At 42.8% G+C, this 20,974-nt stretch overlaps 1 protein-coding gene across 2 annotated transcripts in view; it reads left to right on the top strand.

Moving 5' to 3' along the window:
• Nucleotides 1-20,974, top strand: part of TULP4 (TUB like protein 4) — a 259,023-nt gene that overhangs the window by 163,173 nt on the left and 74,876 nt on the right. For both annotated transcript variants that reach the window (XR_004645086.1, XM_034765310.1), the window contains exons 3-4: nt 12,021-12,149; nt 13,059-13,220. Coding sequence is in view for 1 of the 2 variants with exons in the window: in XM_034765310.1 (XP_034621201.1) it covers nt 12,021-12,149; nt 13,059-13,220 (291 nt within the window). In the remaining variant the exon portion in view is untranslated. The remainder of the gene's footprint in view (nt 1-12,020; nt 12,150-13,058; nt 13,221-20,974) is intronic.

Here is a 20,974-nt window from a genome sequence, read left to right as displayed (position 1 = left end):
TCCCAAGGACTTCAGCAAGCTAGGATTTCAGAAGGGTCATAGTCTTAGACAATGAATGAGCAAGGTCTCTGCTGACACAAGGTGAACATTCCGACTTTAAGGGTATTGGGACTTGATTCCCCTGTGCTACATGAGGGTTTTGGTATTTTAATTGTCATTAGAGGTGGTCAAAATTTGTGTTTTTTTTGTTTTTTTTTTAAATCCTTTTGTCAAACAAGAAAATTTTCATGAAAATTTGTCGCCATTGATTAAATTAGTTTTTTGTGACAAAAATGGTGTCCTTTTTTGATATTTGTTTCAAATTTTTACCTGTTTTTAGTAATCCCCCCTCAAAATTATAATAACCATTTAACTCTTTTGATAATATTTTCAATAAAAGTTTCAGGGGGAAATTCACAAAAATTTCCAAAAATATAAAAATGTATCTATTTCAAGCCCTCCAAAGTGAATGCAACTTTGAAATTTTTTTGCAAAGCTAGTTTTTCATTTTTCTACCCACTCTAATTGTTGTCATTCTTTTAATCAGTTGCAACAAGAAAATCTTTTTACTAGAACAGAAAGCTTTTTACATTGCAGTTACTTTAACTTCAGGTTACAATTCTATATATTTCTATATATTTCTTTCAAACATTTCTTTGGGTTTTTTAACATAATAAAATGACTAAACTCAGATCTAAAATTAAATTAACAATTGTTTTATTTTTCATGTACCTTTAAATGATTGTTGTTCCACCTAGGATTGTTACCGATGCAGGAGAGTGAAGTAGCAACAAATTGTACTAGCTGCTCATGATTTCTTTCTTCAGCCTGCTGTGTTCAGTCAACCATTCCTCTGCAAATGTCTGGTTTTTCTTTTTAGGTGCTGGGTCTGGGCAATGCTCAGCTGCTAGCACAGGTGGTTTAGTCCATTCTTGTATTTTCCATACATATTGGGAAGTGCTCCCAAGTGGGTGGTGAAGATGAATGTGCAATGGGGAAAGTGCAGTACCTAGTTGCCAACAAAAAGGGGATTAAAACCAGCTGGGCTTCCCTCTTCTTGCTCTTAGGTGTTAAGAAAAGATCTTTGTGAGACAGGGCTGGAGACTGCTGGCTAGTAGATTTGTATGGGAGGAACGGAAGCTCCACAAGATTGTCTGCTTGGTGATGCTTTGGTATGAGGAATCCAGAGAAACAAATAGAGCGTATTTTAGCAACTAGCAAGTGTTGGTGTCTCAGTTCTTGGGTGGTCAACTTGAACCACTGGAAAAGGCTCTGATTTTCTTGGGGTGATGCTCAGCATTTTCTGAAAACCAGGCCCCTTTCAGTATCTCAAACTGGGTATCCAAAAATGGAGGTTTCCATAGTCACTGGACACTTCTGGAAATGTGAGCTATGTTTCCTGCCCTGGATAGCATACAGTCTCATGCATGTAGAAGCGATAGAAAGAGTGAAGGCCACAAACAGGAGGGAGGGTATGGGTTGAGGAAGAGCAATAGTTAGAGTAATACAGTCATGTGAGGAATAAGTTTAGGCTATTGCTCATAATAATTTCAGTTGAACAAAATTAATTATATATATAAAAATTCATATAATAAACATCATATATCAACTTCCGTTGATACAATGGAGCAAGATTCCAAGGGGGAATATTCTAACAGTGGGAGCTCTCCTGCCTTTCTCTCCTCTCCTCACAAAGGAGGAAGGATGGTCAAGGTTCGGGATAGTCAGTCAAGAGATTTGGATTTTGTTCCGGCTCTGCCACAGAATTACTATATGGCCTTGGGCAAGTCACTTAGGCCAATATTTTCAAGAGAGGCCTCTGATTTCAGGAGGCTCTGTTTTTCAGTGCAAAAGCTGAGCTATCTTGGGCTAGACTTTCAGAACCGTTGATAGTTCACACCTTCACTAGAAGTCATTGGGGCTGTTGATGCTCAACATTGGGGCTGTTGATGCTCAACATTGGTGAAAATCTGGCCCAAGGTATCCCAAGTTCAGCACCCAAACTCAGAAGCTGCTTTTGAAAAATGTGGCCTTAACCTTCGTTGCCTCAGTATCGCAATGTGTAAAATGAAGGTGATAGTACTTCATACCTTCCAGGTGTGTTGTGACGCTAAATCATTTACTTTTCATCAATGTTTATGAGATCCTTGGGTGGAACATTCTATACATGCTTTTTATTATTTATTCTATTAGTATTTTATTATATTAAACTGATTAAGCTTGTGGTGTTTTTAAACATTAAAAAAGGCTGACTCAATGGTAATAGTCATTTTGTGAGGATGGGGAAGAGGGTATGTAAGCTGTTTTCCCCCCAATAATAAATGCAATAACATAAATACAGTAAATGTGTAACTGGGCAGTAGTACCATGATCTGCTTGCCTTGGCCAGCACAAGTCAGAGTCCAGTAGTCCAGCCCTGGACATTTGGACAGTTGTCCACCTTGCCTTATATAATCAAACAGATCTAAGACCTGGATGATGCAGACCAACTTGGATGTATCATTTATCATACCAGACCTAAAAAAGAGCTGCGTGGAATGTGAAAGCTTGTCCCTTTCCCCAACAGAAGTCAGTCCAATAAAATATATTGGCTCACTCCCCTTGTCTACTCTGTATGTATCATCTCGACTCTCCCAGATTTGTTTCCATTTGGTAGGAGGCAAGGATGATTCTGTATCATCTCTCCTAAAGACCTGAATTGCCTGTGATGCCTACAATAAATTGCCAACTGATAATGGCTAGGCAGGTGGCCAGCAGGGATTACTGATGTCGTTGTCTCTTGTTTATTTATATCTTTAAAAAAAAATCAAACCTACAAATTATACACATAGCTAGTCTATTTTAGCCCTGGTGTATTTCTATCACTGTCACCCAGTTCTGCCTCCCCTTTCTCCTTCCATTTTTGTTACACCAGTTTATTGCATCTTGTCTTAAGTTAACTTGTCTTAAAATGATCTATATGTGTGGACCCTGCTGCCTGTCCATTGAAATTGATGGGGGCCTGGCTGCATGTATTAAATCGCAGAACTGGTGCCCTTAGACAGTAAGCCCCATGAAGCAGGGGCTATCTCTTTTCTATGAGTTAGTATCACACTAAACACAATTGGCTGGCTCCTCTGGGTGCTGTGGTAAAACTAATGATGATGTTTCAAGACTTGCGTGAGCCTATTGAAAGTGTAGCTGAAATAAACTTTGCATGCTAGTGTAGAACTGAAAATATATCTTTCAAGTATATTTCGGTGTTGCCAACCTCAAAGATTCCAGTATCATGGAATGGAATATTTTTGGCTGAAAAATCACAAGATTTTAAAAAAATAATAAAATTTGGTCTCTTTTTATTTCCCTTCTGGTTTTTGAGCCTTTAAGATTCACGTTTTCAAGCTTTTCTCCAAAACCAGGAGAGCTAGAATCTCTCTCTCTCTCTCTCTCTCTCTTTAAATAAAAACTGAGATTTTCCTGTCTTTGTATGGCTCTAAAGGCTGGAGCTTTAAGGAAAACACGGAATATTGCAAGACTCTTGATAAAATCACGATAATGGACATATATGTCTCAGGAGTGGTCGTCAATTAACTTTTTGCAGGAATACAATTTCTACTCTGGTACTAATCTGAAATAGTGCTTCTTAAGGATACTGCACCAAATTAGGTGGTGACTTGCCCCAGTATTCCATGTCAGATATAAATAGGCCAGAGAATGACTGAACAGAGCAGTTTAATTTGCTGCTTTTTAGCATTCAGTGGAAGTGCAAAATTAGTGTAACTTTCCTACTATGTTGTGGGCAGGGTGGTCTGGCTGGAAAAGTCTGAGCTGAGACTTCCCTGCTTAACATTGTTCATAGCTATATCTGGCTAGAAATCACACTCAGGGTAAAGCAAGGGACTGTGTGTGAGGGGTATGGGGTGCAAGGCAGCTCTCTCTGGCTTGGCTAAACAGCACAGCTCCCGTCCCCCTCCTCCTGGGTTGGTGTGGTAAGAGCTTCTCCTCCTGTTGCAGTCAAGGTTAATCACTGATCATACACACAGTCAAGAAAACAAAAACAGAGTTCAGGCAAATCAGCTGGGAGCTCTAGGTGCTATCAGAATATAAATAATAATCACGGCTGATATACAGCACTTCTTTTGTTTAATAAATAATAAGGCCCTACTTTGAATTGCAGGATGATCATCACATAATTACGGCTGAGTTGCGGACAAGACGTAGAAAATTGCGGAGAAGTAATAATGCACCTTTATTAATTGCAGAAATTTGGAAAAGATGGAGAAGACCTGTTTGTTTTAGAAAAATTGCTGAAACAGTATAAACACTCAAGTATTATGTTATCCCTGCTAATTTTTTGATAACCAGACATTTTGCTGCAACTATATTAAAGTCATTAATGCGTGGGAGCCCTGCCGTGTATGGGGCTGACAGCCCAAGCCCCAGCCACTATCAGCTCAGCTAAATAGGATTCTACTTTACTAATGGGGGGAAAAGTGTGTGTTGCAAACCTGAAAATGTATGCAAAACTTCAGACAGTGCAAAGTAAGCTAATTAAAATCAAAATTCCAGTGCAAGCCTAATATTGCGGGAATCCGCAATTTCCACAATATTGCAAATTAAGTAGGGCCTTAATAAACAATATATTTACATGTTGGTTTTAAGAAAAGAAAGAAAAGATGGAAGCATATTTTGTCCCTTGCCAGCCAAATTTGGGATCTAGATAAACAAGGAGCTTTCAAAATATTTCTTTACCCGTTTAAAGTCTTGCACTAGAGCTTGGGCTCCACAGTGTCTGTTGTTGATTTTTCAAATTAAAAAAATGACATTTAATCCTTGCATAAATGTGCTGAGTTTTAATTTATAATATGGAAGCAAAAGATGTGTCACAAGAATAAGAAAGCCTTAATACTGTATGAAAAATGATTTTCAAAGGCTTTCCTTTTTGCTGATTCTTTTGTGTTCATGTCATCATAATAACAATGCAGTCAGTTCTTGTGGAGAGTTTTTAGTGCCTTTTGTATTAATTAAATGTAATTCAACAAAATGAAGTTGACATTGAAGACAAAAACTGTGGAAAATTTTGAATGCTTTACTTTTCAAACAAATTCATCATCACATATTGTAGAGAAACGTAACAAAAAGGGCCTGATCTGAAACTCGTTGAAGTCCATGGAAAGACTCCAATTGATTTTGTTGGCCTTTGGCTCAAGCACTATTTAGAATATATTAGAGCTTACTAACCCCCTCCCCCCCAAAATATTAGCTATGAGTAGCTACATGAGGACACAAGGGCCCAGATCCTGAATACCTTTGAGGATCTGGGCCCAGAAAGCCCAATGGAGATTATTAACGGTAACACAAGCTTGGAGCCTCTGGGGGTATGTGTACACTGTAACGTAAGCCCAGTGTTTGAACTTAGGCACAAGCCTGGCTCACCTTCCATCTACACACAAGTCTTACTAGCTCAGGGCTTGGACCCGGCATTCCAGGACCCTACTGGGGTGGAGGGTCTGAGCCTGAGTCAAGCCAGGACTTAGGGCTTACATTGCAGTGTAGCTATACCCTGAGAATTTGGGCTATTAATGAAGCTTATGCCTTGTGGTGGGGTGTATTATATAGGCCTTGGTCGGGCTCTTTGCTCAGGGTTGAGTTTCACCTTTAATTTGTTTTCATGCATTTTAGCCGATTCAAAAGTCATCTGAATGGTTTGGGCAATCTTTCTTCCTTTCTTTATCTCTCCTCCAAATACAGTAAGTGACAAAAATGAAATTGGAGATATTTGAGCAGCTGTGGAGTCAGCACCTTTGGTCAGATGTTAAATTTAAATGAAGGAAACATCTTAAACATGATCTTGTGAAATGAGAACATCTGCTCTGTGTTTTTAAAAAGTTGGATTATAAAATGCTGTCACAAAAATGACTTATTTTGGAGCTAGCTACCACCAGACATATGAAGTCATTGCCCTACTTTCATTTGTAATTATAGAAGTGAGTTTATGATTCTAAATGTCAGAGGCTCTTTAGTATTTTGATCATGGCAGCTCACATTAGGCTGAGATTTGGCCAGAAAGTTACTAAATTGGATAGTTTGGGTACACTAGAGGTATGTATATTAGAGTATACGAGGATCTAATTATTCTCATTGTATGAATGTCTGTATGTAAATGAACTCTTGGACAGTGTATCAAATTCAAAGAAAGCACAGATATTCTGTTAGAGGGTCGCTTCCACCCAATCTTCTTCGCTTCCATTTATACCATAATCACGAGAAGGGGAGAGAGAGAAATCATCAAGTTTCCCTAAGGTTCCATTTGAAAATAGATAAGAGCCAGGGCATTTCAAGTTAAATATTGTCACTGTGCCCTTAGCTCATGTCAGCAGGCCAATTAGTAAGTGTTATCTGTAAAATCATATCCTCTTCTCAGAGCCATGCACAACAAGGTGATCTTAAAATGCAGGAACATCTTAACTCAGGCTTTTATGGGATTAGATAAGAACTATAATGTTGTTAGAGCAGTTAAAAACAACAAGGAGTCTGGTGGCACCTTAAAGACTAACAGATTTATTTGGGCATAAGCTTTCGTGAGTAAAAACCTCACTTCTTCGGATGCATAGAGTGAAAGTTACAGATGCAGGCATTATATACTTACACATGGAGAGCAGGGAGTTACTTCACAAGTGGAGAACCAGTGTTGACAGAGCCAATTCAATCAGGGTGGATGTAGTCCACTCCCAATAATAGATGAGGAGGTGTCAATTCCAGGAGAGGAAAAGCTGCTTCTGTAGTGAGCCAGCCACTCCCAGTCCCTATTCAAGCCCAGATTAATGGTGTTGAATTTGCAAATGAATTTTAGTTCTGCTGTTTCTCTTTGAAGTCTGTTTCTGAAGTTTTTTTGTTCAATGATAGTGACTTTTAAATCTGTAATAGAATGACCAGGGAGATTGAAGTGTTCACTTACTGGCTTATGTATGTTACCATTCCTGATGTCCGATTTGTGTCCATTTATTCTTTTGCGGAGGGACTGTCCGGTTTGGCCAATGTACATGGTAGAGGGGCATTGCTGGCACATGATGGCATATATGACATTAGTGGATGTGCAGGTGAATGAGCCCCTGATGGTGTGGCTGATGTGGTTGGGTCCTGTGATGCTGTTTCCAGAGTAGATATGGGGACAGAGTAGGCAACGAGGTTTGCTACAGGGATAGGTTCCTGGGTTGATGTTTCTGTGGTGTGGTGTGTAGTTGCTGGTGAGTATTTGCTTCAGGTTGGGGGGTTGTCTGTAAGCGAGGACTGGCCTGCCTCCCAAGGTCTGTGAGAGTGAGGGATCATTTTCTAGGATAGGTTGTAGATCGTGGATAATGCGCTGGAGAGGTTTTAGCTGGGGGCTGTATGTGATGGCCAGTGGTGTTCTGTTATTGTCCTTGTTGGGCCTGTCCTGCAGTAGGTGATTTCTGGGTACCCGTCTTGCTCTGTCAATCTGTTTCCTCACTTCCCCAGGTGGGTATTGTAGTTTTACGAATGCTTGATAAAGATCTTGTAGGTGTTTGTCTCTGTCTGAGGGGTTGGAGCAAATTCGGTTGTATCTTAGGGCTTGGCTGTAGACAATGGATCGTGTGATGTGTCTTGGATGGAAGCTGGAGGCATGTAGGTACGTATAGCGGTCAGTAGGTTTCCGGTATAGGGTGGTGTTTATGTGACCATCAATTATTTGTATTGTAGTGTCCAGGAAGTGGATCTCTTGTGTGGACTGGTCCAGGCTGAGGTTGATGGTGGGGTGGAAATTGTTGAAGTCCAGGTGGAATTCTTCAAGGGCCTCCTTTCCGTGGGTCCATATGATGAAGATGTCATCAATATAGCGCAAGTAGAGGAGGGGCATTAGGGGACGAGAGCTGAGGAAGCGTTGTTCTAAGTCAGCCATAAAAATGTTGGCATACTGTGGGGCCATGCGAGTACCCATAGCAGTGCCACTGACTTGAAGGTATAAGTTGTCCCCAAATCTGAAGTGGTTGTGGGTGAGGACAAAGTCACAAAGCTCAGCCACCAGGCTTGCTGTGGCCTCATCAGGGATACTGTTCCTGACAGCTTGTAGTCCATCCTCATGTGGAATATTGGTGTAAAGTGCTTCTACATCCATGGTGGCCAGGATGGTGTTTTCAGGAAGAACATCAATGCATTGTAGTTTCCTCAGGAAGTCGGTGGTGTCTCGAAGATAGCTGGGAGTGCTGGTAGCATAGGGTCTGAGGAGAGAGTCCAAATAGCCAGATAATCCTGCTGTCAGAGTGCCAATGCCTGAGATGATGGGGCGTCCAGGGTTTCCGGGTTTATGGATCTTGGGTAGCAGATAGAATACCCCTGGTCGGGGTTCTGCAGGTGTGTCCATGTAGATTTGTTCCCGTACTGTAGCTGGGAGTTTCTTGAGCAGATGGTGTAGTTTCTTTTGGTATTCCTCAGTGGGATCAGAGGATAGTGGCCTGTAGAATGTGGTCTTGGAGAGTTGCCTGGCAGCCTCCTGTTCATAATCTGATCTGTTCATTATGACTACAGCACCTCCTTTGTCAGCTCCTTTGATGATAATGTCAGAGTTGTTTCTGAGGCTGTGGATGGCATTGCGTTCTGTACGGCTGAGGTTATGGGACAAGTGATGTTGTTTGTCCACAATTTCAGCCTGTGCACGTCTGCGGAAACACTCTATGTAGAGGTCCAGTCTGTCATTTCGACCGTCAGGAGGAGTCCACGCAGAGTTCTTCTTCTTGTAGTGTTGGTAGGAGGGTTCCTGTGGGTCAGTGCACTGTTCAGTGGTGCGTTGAAAATATTCCTTGAGTCGGAGACGACGAAAGTAGGCTTCCAGATCACCGCAGAACTGTATCATGAGTGTTTCCTCAGAAACAACTCTGACATTATCATCACGGCTACCCCCTGATACTTAGAGCAGTTAGTTTATCTCCTGTACCTAAGTTCCCCTTGCAGTTTGTCTATCTTGTCTATGAAAAGTCCAGTCACAGTACTATCTAGGCATTAAGGGCCTGATTTTCAGAGGTGTGGAGCACTCATAACTCCATTTAAAATCAGTGGAGCTGCAAATACTTCCCCCACCTCTAAAGATTTGGGGAGAAGGCGGTTAGAGAAGGTATTTTGTTGACTTCCTTCATAATACTGTTGAGCATTATTGGTGCATTCCACTACATTAGTGGTTCTCAGCCAGGGATCTGGAGCCCCCTGCGGGGCTGTGAGCAGGTTTCAGGTGGTCCACCAAAATAAACCAGAGAGGGGCCGGCGTTAGACTCGCTGGGGCCCAGGACAGAAAGCCCAAGCCCCACCACCCGGGGCTGAATCTGAAACCCGAGCAATTTAGCTTCATGGGACCCTCTGTGGTATGGGGCCCTGGACAGTTGCCATGCTTGCTATCCCCTAACGCTGGCCCTGGCTTTTAATCTACTGGGTATGCAGAAAAACAGTTGTTGTGAGCTGTGGAATTTTTATAGCGTGTTGGGGGAGGGGAGGAAGCTCAGAAAGAAAAAGGTTGAGAACCCCTGCCCTACATGGTTGCGGCATTTCACCCCAATGTGAATGAAGTGATTGCTCTGTATATGTTTAATTTATATAATAAGACATGTTATACACATATTACATATAATACCAATATTGGCATGGGGCTATGGTATTATGGTCCTTCTCTGCTAGAGCAGCTCAGGGATGGGGCAGCAGAGCTGTTTCGACTGCAACTCCAGCCCAGAGTGGAGGATGGTTCACAGCAGCCTAGAGCAATGTGCTGCTTACTGCTCTTCTAAAGAAAAGCCGTCTGTGTGCCTGACAGCATTGGATGAGCTATCCAGCTCAGGGCTGGACACCCTCTCCAGAGAAGCCACTTGGGGCTGTGGTGTGAGGCTATTACTCTAGCAGGATGTATGGCCTAGTGCTTTTTTCAGAGTGTTTGGAGGGATTCTGCTCTGCTGTTTGAGAGCAAGGAAGAGGTTCACCACACCCACTTCTCCCCGCAACCTTTACTCAAGAGTCTTATACAGTGCACCAGGAGATAATTTCTGTTGGGTTATTTCAGTAGCTACAAGATTGATCCTTCAGGAATGGAAAGCTATGCTGATTGACACCAGCTGGAGATCTGGCCTTTACAGTCCATAAACTGGTACAGGAGTTTGTTTTACCTAGTAAATTTAAGTCCCAATGTTGCAAATTTAACTCCTGATCCTGGCTCTGTACAGAGCCTGATTTCAGTGGGGCTCTTCATGGGTGCAAGGATACTCCTGTGCAGAATCAGCCGCAAAATGGGGCCCTTCAAGAGTACCATCCCATTTTAGTGAACATCCGAATGAATTTGAGGAAACATAGTCCTGTTCTTTGGGAAATGAAGATTATTTATTTGGATAGATGTGTGCTAACAATTCAGCAGGCACCCACCCTAGACTCTGACCATTCAACAACTAAATTTACACTCTCATAATTGTCAATTTAATATTTTTGTCTGTAGTTTTCATGTATTATGCTATTATATGGTGGTGAGTCTGTATGTATACCTAGTTGGATTATTCTGACATTTTGGAAATTAAACTAAATCAGAAAAAAAAATGTGAAAGATGAGAGCAGAAGGTAAATGTTTTTTAAGGCTAATTTCTGTTTAAGGCACTAAGACGGGTGGGCAAACTATGGCCCGGGGGCCTCATCCGGCCCTTCAGATGTTTTAATCTGGCCCTCGAACTCCCGCTGGGGAGCTGGGTCCAGGGTTTGCCTCGCTCCGTGCGTGCTGTGGCTCCACGCGGCTCCTGGAAGCAGTGGCATGTCTCCCCTCCGGCTCTTACACGTAGGGCAGCCAGAGGGCTCTGCACGCTGCCCTCGCCTCAAGTGCTACCTCTGCAGCTCCCATGGGCTGGTAACTGCATCCCATGGGAGCTGCAGGGGCAGCGGCTGTGGACGGGGCAGCGCGCAGAGCTGCCTGGACGTGCCTCCATGTAGGAGTCGGAGTGACATGCAGCTACTTCCGGGAGCTGCTTGAGGTAAGCACTGCCCGGAGCCTGCACCCCTGACCCCCTCCTATGCCCCGACCCCTTGCATCAGCCCTGATCTTCCTCTCACCCGCCGAATCCCTCGGTCCCAGCCTGGAGCACCCTCCTGCACCCCCAACCCCTCATCCCCAGCCCCACCCCAGAGCCTGTACCCCCAGCCGGAGCACTCACCTCCTCCTACACCCCAACCTCCAATTTCGTGAGCATTCATGGCCTGCCATACAATTTCCATACCCAGATGTGGCCCTCGTGCCAAAAAGTTTGCCCACCCCTGCACTAAGATGACATGGTTCATTTCAGGTGCATATTGGAGCTTCTAAAATGGCTTCATTTATTAACTTAACTTCATGCTAATTATAAACGAGACCCCAGTCATGGCAGGTTTTAGCTTGGCTAAGTTCTGTAGGAAGAATCCAAACGTCTCTAATGTGAGAAGGAAGAACCCAAAGCCTCATTCCCTCTGCAATCGGTAGCAGAGAAGAAACATTCAAGTTAAATTATGTTCCTAGTTCTCATGAATTAGGGAGTCTGGAATGTTTTTAAAGGGTTGTTGATGCAGGGGGCTAGATTCAACCTTGGTGAAAGTGGACCTGGCTCCACTGAAGTCAGCAGAATTGAGAATTTGGCCCAGGGAATCTGGTAGCCTTCGAGGTGAGGGGCAGGGGAAAGTGGTTTGAGAAAGGCAGATTGTGTGTACAGGGACTTCAAGGTTTGTTTACTCTTTCTGCAGTGGAACTCTGGATTACCACATACAACATGTTTTTGTTAGTTTCAAAGGTATCTGATGTCTTCCATAAAGGCCTGATAGTTAGGAGAATTCTGAATTGCTTGACAGCCATAATAAAATGAGTCCTGTAATAAAATGAGTCCAGCTGTTCTTGAGAGCTGCATGATATTATGCCGAAAATTACTATTTTGTAGATCTTATTCAGAATTTAAATGTGACATTGTTTATTTTGCAGTATTAGTTAATTGAGTCTCTTGTAAAACACTTGTTAACACTGTATACAGACATGGTAATGCTGCATTTGTTTGGAATCTCTTTAGGTTGTACTGGTGAGATGGAATGAACCATTCCAGAAACTGGCAACCTGCGATGCAGATGGAGGAATTTTTGTTTGGATTCAATATGAAGGCAGATGGTCTGTGGAGCTTGTGAATGATCGCGGGGCACAGGTTGGTATGAACATTTTCTCTTTAATCAAGAACAGTCAAATCATAAGAGGTTCAAAATGAAAAAGATGAAAATGCAAAGTGCAATCTTCCTTTTTTAAAAACATTTCTGTATTGAAATGACTAAACAGGTAGTGTCATAGAAATTCCTGCCACACTGAGCTGCTTGGATTTTACAAACAGGATGAAATTTGCTATGAGGCAGAAAGCAAGGACAAGATTCACACTCTACTTAAGTCTTCAAAACAAGGCTTAAGTAAGACTTAAGTGGGACTTTAGTGGCCCACTGGTGAATTTCACTCCAAGGGAACATGATAAAGGAATAGTCCTTTTTTATCCCATTGTATCTAGTTAACAATCTCAAAAAGTTTTTTCTTTTAAACTCTTGCTACTGGTTCTCAGTTTATTAATGAGTTTTTCACTGGTGGCACAGTATGAAATTGCTAAACCCTCAATTAATTACCATCAGGAACTCTTCTGATTTCCATTGCCATGTGATAAAAATGCGCTATTCTAAGCAAGTTTTATGACACCGTATATTAATTCCATGTTAAACTTCTCCATAATAAATCATATATAAAATGGGTATAGTAATACTTGCAGGGCTAACTTAACATTTGAAAAGCACTTTGAGATCTTGAGATGAAAGGTAGCATGCAAATGCTAAGTATTGATATTGTTGCTTATTCATTGTCGGGAAACATCCATGAAACCACAAAACTGCTATAATAGAAGAAATTAGCACATTTAACATTTTACCAAAATTTCATACAAATCCGTACCACACTTCTAACTGTGTAGCCCTTTGGCTAAACTATCCTCATTTGGTGCTGTACAATGGTGCCTTAATTATAATAACTTGGAAATTATTGCATGATTAATGTCTAATCTCTTATCTATGTATATGTTAAGGTGAGCGACTTTACATGGAGCCATGATGGAACTCAAGCACTCATCTCCTATAGGGATGGATTTGTGCTGGTTGGTTCAGTCAGTGGACAGAGACATTGGTCTTCGGAGATTAACTTGGAGAGTCAGATCACTTGTGGCATATGGACTCCTGATGATCAGCAGGTAATGGCACTTACAGAAGGGAAATTAATACCTATATTCATGTTTTATGAAATAACACATCTAAAAATCAACACAAACAATAGAATGAGCACATTGTAAGAACAGTTTCCCTCAGAACTGAGACTAAGAGCCCATCTAAATATTATGAACATTTACCTCAAAAGGTCTCATGCACTAGACCCGGGATCGGCAACGTTTGGCACGCAGCTCGCCAGGGTAAGCACCCTGGCGGGCCAGGCCAGTTTATTTACCTGCTGACGCGGCAGGTTCGACCTATCGTGGTGCTCAGTGGCCGCGGTTCACCGTCCCGGGCCAATGGGGGCGGCGGGAAGCCGCGGCCAGCACATCCCTTGCCCGCGCCGCTTCTTGCCACCCCCATTGGCCCGGGACGGCGAACCGCGGTGAGTGGGGGCCGTGATCGGCCAAACCTGCCGCATCAGCAGGTAAATAAACTGGCCCACCAGGGTGCTTACCCTGGCGAGCCGCGTGCCAAACATTGCCGACCCCTGCACTAGACAAAAGCATTGGACAATGTGAATTCTAAATTACTGTGTCATCCGCGGCCATTTCACTCCTGGTATACGGAAACATTTGGGGCCTCATTTCAAAATTAGCCCTGTGCAATTATGCATGCAAAAAGGGACTGTGCTGTTATGCACCTAATGTGTTTGTGCAATTATCTCAGTGATTCAAGTGAACTGGGACAAGGCATGTGAGTTACTTATCTAACTGGTCATTAGAACTTGCAGTTGTCCAGTTTGCCCAAGCAATAAAAGTGACTCTGTCTGTGAATTATGCATTAGTTGTGCATTTGCATTTACATCTTTGAATGAGTAAATGGACCCACCAATTTTTGAAAATAAAGCTGAGAGAGACGAGGGCCTGAAGCAATCAATCTCCTTTAAAAATAAAAATAAAAAGATTTTTTTGAACCACAGAATACACCTTACTGAGCTTTGAAAAAGTCAGATGTAAAATTCTCCATTACTGCTTTCCTAATTCAACATAATATGTTGGTCATGGTGTCAATTATAGTGGGCACTGAGGTAGCCCTTTGGTTTTCATTTGTAGTATATCCAATGGCTCTTTCATTATTCAACTCATGTCCTTACTTGCGTAGTCTCTTCTTCCACAATGTTCATCCACTTTATAATTAATATGTCTGTCATATAGCACTGAGAGAGAGGATGGGGACAGATTACCTTGTGCAAATAGAAGTTGCATTTTATCAGGATTGGATCATTTTATTTATGTGCTTTATAATTCCTTAAAAATTGTCAGATCCAGGCTCTAGGTGCCTGTGACATAAATTTGGAATATAAATCCATGCAAAAAATAACAGTCCATGCGAAGCTCACTAGGGAATTGTTAATGGGATATTATAATAATAATAAAAAAAATACTTTATAAGCAAGCTCTGTGGAAATACAATCATAGAATCATAGGACTGGAATCCCAAAGTACTTTGCAAAATGTAATGAATTAATTATCGCAACACCACCCTAGTGAGGCAGATCATTTCATATTCCCTTTTTGAAGCTGAGGAAACTGAGGAACAGGGATTAAATGATTTGCTTGAGGTCAGTGGAAACAAACTAGCAGCAGATCTACCAGCTCCAAGTCCTATGCTTTATTCCCTGACTAAACTATCCTCTCCATGGGGTCCTTCACCTCCGTTTCATTGGTTAAACTCTGGTCACCCTTGAGTTTTTAACTCAAGTTAATTGATTGCCAGCTAATTCGAATTAGCTATCACATTTGTATGTTCCAGGGTACACATGTTTGTGGAGTGCCAAGGCTAGCATGTACAAATATGTTAGCTAATTCAGGTTAGCTAGAAATCAGTTAACTTGAGTTAAAAATCTTTACTGTAGGCAAATGGTTTTTCTAGTAACCGAAAACTGACACTATATGAGTGCTGTTGTGTAATCTGACGTTTTCCACTCAACCCCCATGTTTGCACATTTAGCTGATGCTGTGCATATTTGTATGCATTATCCAGAGACAGTGTGCAGATGAGGGTAGCTTTCAGTATGCACTTCAACATAATACTCTATCCACATAAAGGGACTGGGATTACATGAGGTCCAAGGGAACGAGACTGTGACCAGGTGATTACTAAGGACATGAACAGACTATGCACTTATGTGATAAGGACTTAGAGGGAATGGACTGTATTTTTGTTACACACACAGACATGTATGTACAGGACTGGATTCTGATCTCACACCAGATTTATTCTTGCGTAACCTCATCGAGTTCAGTAGCGTTATGCCTAATTAATACTCATGTGAGTGAGATGAGAATCAAGCCCACCACAGTATTCTATTCTACAGTAGCTTCAGGACCTTCTCTGTTATCTAAAGCAGCGCCACTTGGTAATACAGCAAACGGCAAGTAAATGTCAAATTTTGGATGTTCATTTTCCTATTTTCTTGATTTCTTTCACACTTGATACTCATGAAAATTGATAATTCCAGGCATCCCTGGAAATGATACTGTGACCTTTAAAACAGTGCACTGTAAAGGTTAAATTTCCATGGTTGTTTATCTTTTAATTTTTCTGCTTGTCCTCAGTGAAGTTTTAGTGTCGTCCCTCCTTCACTCCCACCCCACCTCCTCTGCTTCCTTTCTTTTCTATGCTAGAACTGCAAAATGTTTTTTTAAGTTTTTAACAGAGAAAGGAGGAAATCTGAATATTTGTTTGACACCAAAATAAATGTGTTAGTTCCATGCTGTAGCCGACATATATAAACTCAGGGGTTCCATTTAATTTGTTGGGAGAGGAAATCTTCCCCAATACTCTTGCAGATGGGAAGGTTCTACATTTTGAAGTATTATATGTTTGCCTGATTCCCCTCCTAGTTTGAGCTTTAATCTCTTCTCTTCCCTCTCCTACTCTCATACATGTCCTCCTCTCTTCCTCCAGTTCAGTCACACACTTTTCTCCCCCAGTCAGTTCATCACCAGCAGTCAGTGATGACTTGTCCTATTCCTCACCCTTTACCATTTTTTCCTCATTGGAAAGGATAAAGATACTCTCTCCCCTCTCTGCCTGAAGCAGCCACACAGAGAAGGTCCTGCTAGTGCTATTGTCTTATCCATCTATTTTAGGGCTAGTCTACGCTAGAAAATTAGATCAGCCCAGCTATGTCACCCAGGGGACATGAAAAATCCGCATCCCTGAGTGACTAAGGCTATATCTACACTAGCACTTTTGTCGCTAAAACTTTTGTTGGTCAGGAGTGTGAAAAAAACACACACCCTGATCGATATAAGTTTCACGAACAGACGCACCGGTGTGGGCAACACTCGGGAGATGCTCTCCTGCCGACATACAGCAGCTACACGGGAGACCTTATAGCGGTGCAGCTATGCCACTATAAGATTTCTACTGTAGACATTGCCATAGTTAAGCCGACCGAAGTCCCCGTGTAGACAGTGGTAGGTTGACGGAAGAATTCTCCCATCGACCTAGCTACCACCTCTTGGGGAGGTGGATTACCTCTGACGATGCAGAATCCCTGCCTTTGGCATAAGTCGTGTCTACACTGAAACAGCACTGCTGTAGCGCTTCAAGTGTAGACAAGCCCATAGGCTTTGATACAGCCAACAGTTGCTGTAGTATCTGAGTGCCTTCTGCATAAAATCAATAGCAATAGCGAAGTCCCTGGTGGACTTCATGGAGTCTCTTGCACTTCTTCCTTTTTGCGGTTGAAACACTGCCTGGGGCAAGGTTTTTGTTTGCTTGGCCTTTTTTTTTTTTGTTTGTTTTGTATTTTTATTAAGGTGGCAGGGGTTGGAATTAGAAGAGAATGTTCATATTGTGTGTCACAGTAGAATAGTTTTCTCAAAAGTTTTGCAACATTTCCTAAACACAGTCAGACTGGATGTGTCTGATCTCCTCGGGAAGACTGTTCCATAGCCTGATTCCGTCAGCCAAGAATGCTTTATCCCAGCTCTCAGGCATTTCGTCTGGGGCTTTGCGATCTGCATCATCCCAAAAGAGCACAGCTGTTGCAGTGGGTCACAGATTTAAATTTGTTCTTTGATGTATCTGGGGCTTGATCCATAAATTGCTTTCAAAATGATGACCAAAACCTTAAACTGGCATTGGAAGTTGACTAGGAGCCAATGAAAGGACTTGAGCATGGGCCTGATGGACTCATGGTGGCTTGACTTATGGAGAAAGTTGGCAGCTACATTCTTCACAAGCTGGAACCCATGCAGCTTCAGATACAGTGAGTGACAGTAATCCAACCTGGAGATGACAAATGCTTGGATCACTGCAGCCTGGTCTTCATCCAGGAGGAAACAATGAACTTCCTTAGCAAGCTGGAGGTGAAAGAGGGCATTTTTGGAAACTGATGATACCTGGTCATCCACCTTTAACAAAAAGTCAAAAAGGACCCTGAGGTTTCACACCACTTTGATGAATGAGAGCTATATGCCTTCACTGGAAGGCGGAGAGAGCATCTTGGCCAGTTTCCAACCAGTATCATTTCAGTTGTACTTGGGTTCAGCTTGAGCCAGCTGGTCTTCATCCAATAACTAATTTCCTGTAGGATTTCTAACATTATAGTAACGGTGGTGATTGCATCAATTGAGAATGAGATATATAGCTGAGAGTCGACAGCCTGGGCAACTAAGCCTCTACCATGTCTCTGTCTCCCAGTGGTCTCATGTTGCTATTGAAGAGAAGTAAGGATAATATGGATCTCTGTAGGCCTTTGGAGAGGAGGAGCTGTTACTTGTGTCTATCGCCATGAGGTGGTCACTTTTTAGTGTCACGAGAGCCATCTCTGTGCAATGCCCAGATCTGAATCCTTATTGTGAGGCATCCAGGAGGTTGGCTGATGCCACATATTGTTGAAGCATGGTGGTTACTACTTTCTCAGTTATTTTGCCTAGGAACAGGAGTTTGGAGACGGGATGATAGTGGAGAGAGCTTCAGGTTCAGGCTTCCTAAAGATTGGAGGAACAATTGCATTTTTCAAGGTGTTTGATAGATGTGCTTCTCTGAAGGAGGCACTGACTATTTCCATTAGTAGTGGGCATAGTTGTTCTTCACTGGCTTTTGCCAGCCATGAGTAACATAGATTGGTTTTATATGTTGTAGCCCTAATATTTTTCAGGGCATCTTAAACTTTGTGATGTGTGAGGAGGCCAAACTCAGTCGGGGCTGGTGGGGTCAATAATACGATCTGGTCAGTGGTATGTTAGCTCCGTATGTATTCAGTTGATCCTGTCAATGAAGTATGCTGACAGTTTTTTTGCAATATTCGATGCTTGGATCTGATGTCTGGGCTATGCAGTCTGGGTCAGTTACCTGTTACACTATGCAAAATAGCTCTTCTGTGTTGACTGTGGAGGAATAGGAGGCTCATTTTGCCTCCTTTTCTCCAGTGGCTAAGTTCTGTAAAAGTTGTTTGTGCTGCTGGTGGAATGATTCAGAATGTGTTTTGCGCAACTGGCAATCTAACTTTCTGTGTGTGCACTTCATCCGCTGTAGTACATCTGTGAACCATGGTTATCTTCCCACTTGGTGTGGGGGAGAGGATGGTTTGGGGCCAACGCATTGATGATCGTGGATATTAGGTGACTGTACTAACTCATTGGAAACTTGGTCTTGTAATTGGATGGCTTGTTCTCCTTGCTCAAGTTGAAAACCTTGTGAGTTCAGGAGTCTTTGAGGGGCAGACCAGCTTTGTTTGCTCACTGTCCTAGTTAGAAGGCAGTTTGACCCCACTCCACTTGGAATCATTCATTTGTAGGAGCAGGCCCCATGCTTGTAACCTCTGAAATCTATAGGAGTTAGGCACCTACATAGCTTTGAGGATCTGGGCGTTAGACTCCAACAGCCAGGGCACAGGAATCTAGAGGTGAGTTGTAAACCCCGATTTCTTGCATATACCACAGTAATGCAAAACTGCTGCTTCCGGAATTAGTTACCAGTAAGAAGTGGGATCTGTTCCTCTAATTTTCTAAAGAGAATGATATTTGACCGGTTGTCGCTTCAAGTGGGACATAATTATACGGTTTTTTTCATCTCCAAAGTGCTTCACAAACATTAATCAACACTCAGTAGCAGGGCTTTTCAGTTCAATGAACAATCATGGGGCTCACATAATTTTTAGCCTGTCCCCATTTATTCTCCAAACCCTCCTTTGGAGCATCTGACCTTATGGGCCGGAACCCTTATTACTGGACATTGCGCATACTATTGCATAGAGCCCCATCAGCTGCATGGGACTACTCATGATAGTAAACACTACATACTCAGTCGTGAGACTCTGCAGGGTTGGGCCCTTTGTCTGGAGAGCAGCGCATAGGTGCTGGAACTGGGGGTGCTGCCACACACCCTGGCTTGAAGTGGTTTCCATCATATACAGGATTTACAGTTTGATTCAATGGCTGTCAGCATCCCCTCTATAAAAATAGTTCCAGCGCTCCTGAAGCAGCGTGACCTGCTACAGTTTACTTCAGTTCTCACTGACTGAATCATTCAGGGGTATGACCTCATGGCTTCTTGGAAATGGCTGCTTTCCTGCTTCGTCAGGGTCCTGTGAAGTCCCTTTTTGGTAGGAGGGAGAATCTGGAAGGATAATGCAGGAATGAAAATGTAATTTGAAATGATGGACAATATAAAGTCCTAGCCTCTGTCCTGAGACCAAGGGTGTTGGAGCCTTCCCCAAAGTGGGGGGGCCGCCCCCAAGGGCCTGCCTCCTTCCCTCCTGTTCCCCTGGAGGCCTTGTCCCAGGCCAAACCAGAAGCCGGAGCGGGGCCAGGGATACCCCCTCCCCTCCCCATGGTGAAAGCAGCCCCCTGTCCATGTCCCCACCCCCAGAACCCCTGCCCAGGGCAGGTACCTAGGCTCCCCAAAGCTGCCCACAAGACTCTCTCCGACCTGGCTCTGGCTGTGGGGGCCTCGGAGTCTCAGCCTGGCCATGATGAGAGCCACGCGGGCAGCTGTGGGGAGCTGTGGCAGACCCTCCACTTGCCCTGGGAAGGGGGCCTGCCAAGAGCAGCCCCCGTCCTGTATCTCTGCCCCCAAGCCTCCCCGGCCAGGACAGGTGGAAGGTACGCAGCTCCCCACCTTTCTCAGAAAAACTCTTTGGGCATCAGTCCTTGTTAGAGTATCATTAAAATGCGCCCACAAAAAAGGAATTATTTTAATAGTTGGTGATAAGAAATCTTTTATCTTGTTACCTGGAAGGATGCATTTGTAGACTGGATTTTAAAATCATGTTTGTGATGGTTTTTGGCCATGTATAGAAGTTTATCTCGAGATACTAGAGCTGGGAGAAGGCTTTGATGTATCTAATAATGACAAGGAGGTGCTATATTGCCAGAGGGTTGGACGAGAACTGCACATGAGGCTCAATTCTTTCACTTATGACTGTTTGATACTGGTGTAACTCCATTGACTTCACTGGGGTTACTACTGAACTCTGCTGGTGCATGTGAGAGAAGAATCAGACCCACTGTCTTCAACACAGTAAAGTCGTGTTGAAAATGAATGAATTTGTTTTAATTCCTGGAAATGCCATATTCAGTTGTTGCTGTTAATATTCCAAGAGGTACTATTTACCTACATTTACTCCCTGCATTACCAGTGGAGTAAATTATTAGACTTCTTTTTTTACAGTCATAAGAGCCACTGTCTAGTTTCTCCTTTCCTACTATTAGTTTTTCATTATGGAGATTCAAGGGCTTATTAATACTCCGTTTGACCTGGGGGAGTGGTTGATGTG

The sequence above is a fragment of the Trachemys scripta genome, chromosome 3, assembly GCF_013100865.1.
Source record: "Trachemys scripta elegans isolate TJP31775 chromosome 3, CAS_Tse_1.0, whole genome shotgun sequence".
In the NCBI taxonomy this organism is placed as follows: domain Eukaryota; kingdom Metazoa; phylum Chordata; order Testudines; family Emydidae; genus Trachemys; species Trachemys scripta.
This window is presented reverse-complemented; position numbering and strand designations above follow the sequence as displayed.